Source organism: Nicotiana sylvestris, chromosome 5, assembly GCF_000393655.2.
Source record: "Nicotiana sylvestris chromosome 5, ASM39365v2, whole genome shotgun sequence".
NCBI lineage: Eukaryota > Viridiplantae > Streptophyta > Magnoliopsida > Solanales > Solanaceae > Nicotiana > Nicotiana sylvestris.
This window is the reverse complement of record NC_091061.1, coordinates 110894032-110902620: the sequence shown is the minus strand read 5'-3', so window position 1 is coordinate 110902620 and position 8589 is coordinate 110894032. Positions and strand designations below refer to the sequence as shown.

The 8589-nt window shown below is 37.5% G+C and overlaps 1 protein-coding gene across 2 annotated transcripts; it reads right to left on the bottom strand.

The window, feature by feature from the left end:
- Positions 1-2782: 2782 nt before the first annotated feature.
- On the bottom strand, positions 2783-6780 carry LOC104245080 (elongator complex protein 6). 2 transcript variants are annotated; one of them, XR_715654.2, is made up of 6 exons: positions 6432-6780; positions 4746-4818; positions 4083-4291; positions 3818-3964; positions 3077-3295; positions 2783-3009 (listed from the first exon to the last, which is right to left on the bottom strand). XR_715654.2 is itself a non-coding variant. In XM_009800639.2 (5 exons), the coding sequence occupies exons 1-5, from the start codon at positions 6666-6668 to the stop codon at positions 3173-3175; spliced, it is 789 nt and encodes a 262-aa protein (XP_009798941.1). In that variant the 5' UTR covers positions 6669-6780; the 3' UTR covers positions 2783-3172. The 2 variants fall into 2 exon arrangements, 1 of the variants encoding a protein (XP_009798941.1); XM_009800639.2 differs by having other exon boundaries at positions 2783-3295.
- Between the last annotated feature and the right edge of the window lie 1809 nt (positions 6781-8589).

Below are 8589 nucleotides of genomic sequence, written 5' to 3'. Positions count from 1 at the left end.
CCTTCCTTGCCTTTTCTGAATTTCTAAGCCAAGACAGTCCCTTCCACGAACAAGCACACTGACCCCTTGTCTTGCAGTCTTGTCCATGGCCATCTCGACCTCGTCACGAACCAAACCAAACCAAACCTGGCCTGCTCTGATACCAATTGTCACAGGGGCGTTTTCTGTCCGCCGAAAATGCTGCCCGATGTGCGGCAGTCAAGTCCCCACTTGACCTCAGCCTTACCCAATTTCCGTTCGGTTCCGAGGTTTAACACTTAGAATCAATTTAAGGCAACAAAATAAACAAAGGCAACACAGATTTACGGGAACCCTTTCCCAACCAGTTGTAATAAATCAATTACAAAGGAAAATCTCGAGTTAGGCAAGGTGCTGCCACCCTTGGCAGGCACCAACTCACAAAAATGGCCTACTCATGCACGAATCCGCCCTATAAAAGCCCCTGCCTAAGGCTACTCGTGCTGCCACTCGTTTGGCAAGGCAATGACACATATTTTGCCATGCTCAAGCCACAAAATAGACAACCCTATGCCTATCTTTCAGACATTTCCCTCCCTAGGTACTTAGCTCGTTTTTAAGGCTGCTAGCACACATATATATAATGTAGTCAGCCCCAAAAGTGTTTCCTATGTTCAGTTGACATCCCCCAACTGATAGGAAATGATCCCCATGATCAAAACGTGGGGAACATGTCTCTAACATGCCCCAAAAACGTGCAAAGACTCAGCCTATAATCAGCAACTCTTGGACATGGGTAGTTGTAACCGCCAACTGCATGGCATGTGCACAGCACACTTGAAAACCACTCCATGTGCGCTGCATGTGCGTGTTTCTTGGCCAGCTGCTGCACGCCTAAGGCTGACTTTGCGCCCAGCCTTAGCCTTTGACACTGCTTCCGCTCAATGCCATCGCCACAGCTCGTCACCTTTGACTTAGCCGCACGCCAATCCGCTGCCACAGTTGTTTGTCCTTGTCAAGTCGCCCCTACTTGATCAAGTCTGCCCGTTGTCAATGCTGATTTTAACATCAAGTCACCAAGCCTTGATGCCCTTCCCTTTGCCAAGTCGTTTGCCCACAATTAACTTAGGTGCCAGCCCGCTCACCTAAGTCATGGCAACATCACATTGTCAATGCCAATGCCTTGGCACTAAGCTGCCTCACTTTAGCGCCGAGGTCTTTCCCGTTTTGCCTTGTCAAGCTCCCATCCAGCCCGCCTAGTTCCGTCAAGGTCTTGGCCTTGCTTGTACGCAGCCCACTCTTGCTTTGGTGTAGTCCGTCACACCTTAGCCCTCAAATACAAGTGTAGTCCGTCTCACTTGTCTTAGCAACAGTTTGTTGCCATTGACAACACCCCCGCATTGTCTTGCATGTTGATTTTCCCCGTCACATAGGCCAATGGCAAGGCCATCATGCCAAAATCCTCGCCACTGCCGTGCCGCTTGCCGATCAGCTTTGTCAGGGGTCTAACAGTAATCTCCTTAAATGTACGTCAAACCACTAAACGCTGCCATGTCTCAGTAAACAAATCGAGATATATGACTATATAATAGTAATAAAATCCACAACGAAATATTGAAGACATAGTAATAACCAAGTTGGTCCACAACTTGTCTTTCATTATTATATTATATTCTTCTACAGCAGACAGTTTAAATTCAAAGGCTGGCTACTTAACTACCTGAATATTGATATATTAACCTCTATTTGATTACCAAACTAGGGGATGAAGTTTTTTTTTGGTGTTGCTCCTAGTGGCTGCCACCAAATTGGGGATGCTGGAATAATAGCAATATCAAGAGGACGCCCTGAACTAAGTTACTTGGAACCCTATCGAACTATAAAGAAGCAATTTGAGTGATGATCAAGGTCTTTTTGCTGCTGAAGTTCCATCTTCACCTCACCTCGACAAACGATGATCACAATATGGGGCCAAATCTTGTGTTGTGTTAAAGCCAAGGACGAGCGTTGGAACAAGAAAATGAACAACTTGATAAGTATGGTTTTCTGGAATAAAATTCCTTTTTTTATATATAATAATAATAATTTGTCTAAGGATTTTGCATCATGTATTTGCCAGCATAAAGAATTTTTACGCTAACAATTTGTGCCATACGTTTGTTTCCCTCTTTCTTGGTAAAAAAAAAAAAAAGACTTATCTGGTATATATTTGACGTTGAAGTGATTGAATAATGTATAAAGTATTTTGAAGTCAACAATACATAAATTCAATAATTGGGAATTTACATAAAACTTTATCTCGTTTTCACTTGCACACTTAAACAAAGACCATAGTTAATCACATTCACATAGCATATGAAAATCACCAAAGAGTCGTGCAGTAATTTCTAAGAGAAATGAAGAACTTCCAAACTGAGTAGAGTCCATTGAAATGGCGTAAAGAACCAGAATTTTGTCTCGACAAAGCTTGACGTACTGCACGAATAAATTTTGTGGACATGCCAAGTTTCTTGGCTAGAAGTAAGCAAACACAAACTATAACGTTTTCTCTATAACATTTTCTTATTTTTGCTATTGATCTTTGTAGAATACAAACTTAAACAAGAGGCCGACTTGAACCAATTCATTAAACGATATCACTTGTGCAACAAGTCGAATATAATAGCATTATTAAGATTTATTATATTGTATGTACTGGTTTAATAAATCATGGGGTTTCAATTAATTTTAAATTATCAACATAACTGGCTATTTTCTGGGAATTGGGCCCCGGCACAACTCGGGCTACTCCAACTAGTGAAGTAAGAAAAGAGGCAGTTCAACATAACACAAAGCAACTGAATTCTTATCAATAAACCTCAGGAGTAACTCTCTAAACTTGAATTGGGGCATCAGCATACAAGGACAAGAAGGGCAAAACTGCAAGGTAAAATTTGTTTTCTACTAAGTTTTAAATGCCTTTCTAGCAAGATAACCACGTCAGGAGGCTTTGCCAATTGCCATCGATCACGGATAAATATAGCTTGCTCCTCGCTTCTTGGTCTTCCATAGCTGGTATATAATTTACTTTAGCATATGCTAACCAATCGGCAAAAGGATGAAAGAAGGTTTAAATCACCTTAGATTTTCGGCCAGTGCTTTAGCACATCAATTACTTAATCCCCCGGTCTTGATATGTTGGCCAACGTTCAAATTCAATGAACAGGACATCTTTTCAAGTCTGAGTTCCCGGGTAGAAGTAGTCTACATTATTTTCCTTGACCCTAAAGTGAAAATTGCGAACCTTAGAATTTGAGCTTCCCAAGTCACAAGCACTTCCCTTATTTAAAAGGGTCAGCTGAACGGAAAAAAGACAAAAAGAGCAAAAAATGAATTAACAATGGACTCAGTAATGGAGACAACGTAAGTTACACAAAATTAGGAATTCAAATATCAAGTGCATGCTTATTCCATGATCTAAATGTTTTTAAGTGATCTCGGTTAATGCAAGTAATCATAAAAATAATAATGCTCTTCAACAAAACGCCACCACACATACTGCAGCAATTCTAGGTAAAACAGAGAAGGTTCTTACAATTTCCAGATTTCCTTTTAGCTGTTCAAAGGTTGAAGTTCGTAAACTGATCATTAGGACCATACAACTGACCGACCAGGTTATTTTGTAAGGATTGTCAATTTTCAGAACACAAACAAATGTCATCTCGTCTTTTTAAGAGCACTGGATAATCTTTTCTTTCCTTTTTTGTGTGTGTGTGTGGGGGGGGGGGGGGAGTAGTGTACTGTGGATAACAAAAGGGAAAAAGAGGAAAGAACAAGAGCGCAAAATGAATATAGGGAAAGGGAAAAAATAAAGTTTAACCTGCCCATGCACGTCACTTGCTAAACCAGTTGCCAAAGGTTCTGCCTTGATTATCACATCCGCGAGGTACTCCAGTTGCAAGATCAATGGCAGCGTATTTGCACTGGAATAGATATCCTCATGATTAAGAGTAACAAGGGAACAGCCCTGGATGAAAAGAATATTAAGAACGTCCCCCCATACAACTTTTTTTTTATTTTTATAAGTTGTAGCTCGCATTATTGTATAAATTAGACACGAAGTAAAAGTGGATACAGTTGCTCACACATTTTTCTTTCAAAGTGTAGCAGTAGTGCAGAAAATCCAACACGTGATTTGATGAACCATTAGCTGCCACTTCCATAAGGGAGACGTCATCAATCATAATTGTAATGGTTCTACTGCCTTCAAGTGACGAATATATCTCTACTGCTTTCTCAATTTCCCCGTACAATGTAAGCAATCCATCTTCTTTTGCTTCCCCTCCATTTCTGTCTGATTATGAATTGAGTGCATCAAACTAAGAGGGGCAAATAAAGATAGACAGTTCAGTAGATTAAGATCATTCACATCAAGAACAGATTGTTTCGACACAAAAAAGTAGGCAGTGTATATGTGACGTTATAATGAACTCTTCTGAGTGCAATTTAGAACCACTTTTTTCTATTTATTCCATAGAGATGCCTGAGTTCCCAAATTCCTAAGAATCAAGTTTTCAAAATGGACAAGCAGCACCAAAACATTTTAAAAACTAAATCACTTGAATTTAGGTCCTTTTTTTATAATCACTTGAACTTAGGTCCTTTGATCTCCTCTTTAATGGTACCTAAAATTCTCGTTAAACGTATACACAAAAAACCTACTGTCAAGACATGGGCAAATCAAGATTAGAAGAAAATTGCAAACAATAATTTCATTAAACTTAATCTATGCTGCTTGACATCTTCACCTGGACACTCCAGCATAAGCATGTCAAGAAATAAGAACCTCTGATTCTTCCTCTGCACAGCTAAGTTGCAACCCTGTTCAGGGAAGAGGAAAAAGGACCGAGATGCTTTACAAGTATGCAGGATTAAATATCCATTAAAATTACTGAAATGAAAAACAAGAACTTGGAATTTTAAAAACTCCGGAACATATATCCTCCAGTAAAGGATGATGCTAGATGTCAAGCAAATTTGAGTACAGCCCCAGTCCATTAGGAAGTTTGCTTAATTAAATTTAGCTGCACACAACTGTTGCTGAGACAAAACATGGAAGAACTGAGAACCGAAACCAGTACGACTATTTTACATGAATTGACAACAGATTGTGCATTGTTTGATAGATCAATAGAGGAAATGATAAATATTCTCAGAATTCATAGTACCAGCTAATAGACACTCCAACAAATTTGAAAATTTCCTCAAGCTTTACATAAATGAAATGATAAATATTCTCAGAATTCATTGTACCAGCTAATAGACACTCCAACAAATTTGAAAATTTCCTCAAGCTTTTACTGAAAACATTCATTTTCACTAGGAGGATGAAAGGGTAAACTTTACAGAAATAGCAATCTCGAATGGACCTTGGACGATTACGGCATTCTTACAAGACAAAGCTCAAACAAGTTCCCGGAAATGCAGCAGCTTAACATTTATGCCTAAAAGGTAGGAAACAACATAAACCCAGACCGTACCTATAAGCTTTCTTCTATCATCATATTTGCCATATCAAAGTTCAGTTCTTTCTAGCCAATTCTCAAACCACCAGCAAAGGCATCTAGAATAAAATAACAACTAGCAATGTGCATGTTCTCTGCATTGGAATTTGAGATCAACAAATTTTACAATTAATATTATTTGGACTCTCAGTGTTTCCCTTTTTTTTTTTTTTGGGTCCTTAGAACTATGCCTGTTAACTTCCCTTCGTGTGTTGCCGCCCTATCCGTGTGATCCTCTTCATTTGGTGCATCTACTGGTATTGTGTCTTAAATGTCAACAACAATTTGATAAAAATGACAAGTCTGTGCACATATCTCTTTAATCTCCAACCTCATCTATGGAAACCCCTTCTCACACTTAAAAAACCGCATTTCAAGTCCACGTGAATTCAAAAATCCGGTTAGAGGTATGAAAGGATGTTAGAGATATATAAAATCCAGCATAGAGTATATAAGACCATCCGCAGGAATTTATCTAGGGCTATTATACCCATTGTTTTTCACCACCACCCATAAAAACATCACACTTGCTGTTGCTAAACTCCATCACTGAGGTTCCAACTTCCAAACACATCAAGTACCAAATTCTAATTCCATAACTCCTCTTCCTAAAATGATTTTGAAAAGCTGCCTCCGAAACATAACAGAGTAATACACACATCTCATTTTAATTCTACTCTTTTTTTTATAAACGTATAGGAGAGGAAAAACAAAAAAGAGTAAACTAGACTCTCTACAAATTAGACATAGACCTACAATATGGAAAACGGTTACCCAACTCTCTGAATGCAGCAAAGTATGTTAATTTACAATAATTAAGTGATAAATTGAGGTAAAAATATAAATTAATTATCCGCGTAAACCGGTAAGTATTTTCTCATACAAATAAATAAACACAACCATGCCATGGGGAGAGAGAGAGAGACTGACCATTTTGCGGAGAATGCGTTCATAGTGAGAGAAAGGGTGGGCAAAGGCGATGAAAACGACGACGTCGGAAGAGTCAGGTTGTAGAGAGCGCTTAAGGAAATGGTGGAGCACGAAAGCGGCGCTGGTCTCAACACAGTCCTCCACCACCACCACTCGCCCGCGTTTTTGGATCTTTACACTGCCGATGCCATCCTCCACTAGCGCTTCCTCCAGCAAGTTCGGACGCGAATTATCCATGCCTTGAATCACAATCCCAGAGGACCCAAATCAAATCAAGGGTTTTTTTAGGGTGTTCGTCTCAGTGTATGTTTTGGTTGGTTGAAATATTTTTTAAAATATTTTTCTTAGGCCTTTTTACTTTTACAAAACTCACGTTTAACCTTTCCACTCCCATCCTCTCATGACTCAATTGTACGTGACCGACACACTATGTGACTCGAACCAACCAAATCATATGATGCAAGGCCGGCTCTATGTAGTAAGGCTTGTGCCATTTAAAAAAAATAATATTTAGTACTTTTAATACAAAAATAAACTTCAAATAAAAATATATCTTATAACTTTATTTTTAAAATTTAGGACTGATATTAAACTTTGGCTTTAGGCCCCGTATATACTTCAGCTGTCCCTAATATTAATATGATACACCCAAACCATATATATGAAAACCAATTTAATTTCGGATGCTCTTTGAAAGTCATATATATTTTAAAGTTAAATGATGGAATATTTTTCCAATGCAACAATACATGTAGCATCTCATAATCATAATAATGAGACTAAGTAAAAATATCTTTTTTATGTATGTCGTGCACAATCCCATTACTACAACTCTTCACAACTATCTATGGAGCCTCTATACCAAAGAATAGAACTAAATACTTGGGCTAACAGTGACTAACATAAATTAAGAAAATAACATGATAACTACTACAAAATAGGAGTGGTGCCTCACCATATACCTCGGAAAGAGAGTCATCTTAACCCTGTTCACATGCCACGTATCATACTTCATCCTGAAACATGTCAAGTAAGTGGAGCCCCTTTAGGCTGAGTACACCACAACACTCAATAAGTGTCATAATTTCTCTCTGACTCAAGTTCCTGGGATAAAATTATACGAAAAAAACTATGCAATCAATATTTGATATAAAATGATAAACAATTATATAAATCATGCTTATTACCATTTTAAACGAAAAGGCAAATAAAATGTAAACCATGATATAAGTTTTTAAAAAAATTATATCAATCCAAGATTTTAATAAAAATCACATAAACTATTTCATCTCTTTTGGCTCCTTAGACCTAAACTAAGAAAATTGTTATCTTTTATTAGGAGTATTACCGACATTGACATAATAAACAACTACTAGGTGATTAACCTAGCAACAAGTATTTAACCCAACTTGTCTGGGCGACTTTCCGTAGTGTCGTACGTGTTGACTTAACCCCATTACTTTAAGTAATGATCATTTGCCCGCACAATAGGAGACTTATCCCATAAACCTTGGCTTAGCCTTGGAATATGTACCTACACCAACACATGTGGTTCCGTGGTAACGAACTCAACATTTGAACCAATCTTGATGGTCACCACTAGTAACTCCTAAAATATTTAACATATCAAAAATAGATTCATAGCCTAATCGCCTCAAAGGAACTACTTTTCATCCAAATCATAATTTTCATTGCCAATCCAAACCATTTGATCAAAATCAAATGGATAACATTTTTCATGTTAATGTCTTTAGCAATATAACATCAATCATTTAAAGATACAACAAATGACACTTCATTATTTAAATTTCAAAAGACGTGTTTTTTTTTCTATATGAAAACACATCTTCAACACTCAAAACATATGATACTCTTATCAACATATAAGTTTAATAAAAAGCATAATATTTTTCTTAAGTATCATTTTGCTAACAACTTCTGAAAACAAGAATTTATAAAATCACATGACAATTCATAAGCGACATAAAATTAGAAACATATGGTGACATCCTTTCCACTTGTCCCTACAATTACGGATGCATTTACAAATATTATCATGTATCAACTCAAAATATTTTTTAGAGAGAATCCATCAAGAAGGGTAAGTCTTAATCAACTTACATCAAACTTCCAGCTCCAAATAATACTACAATGCTCC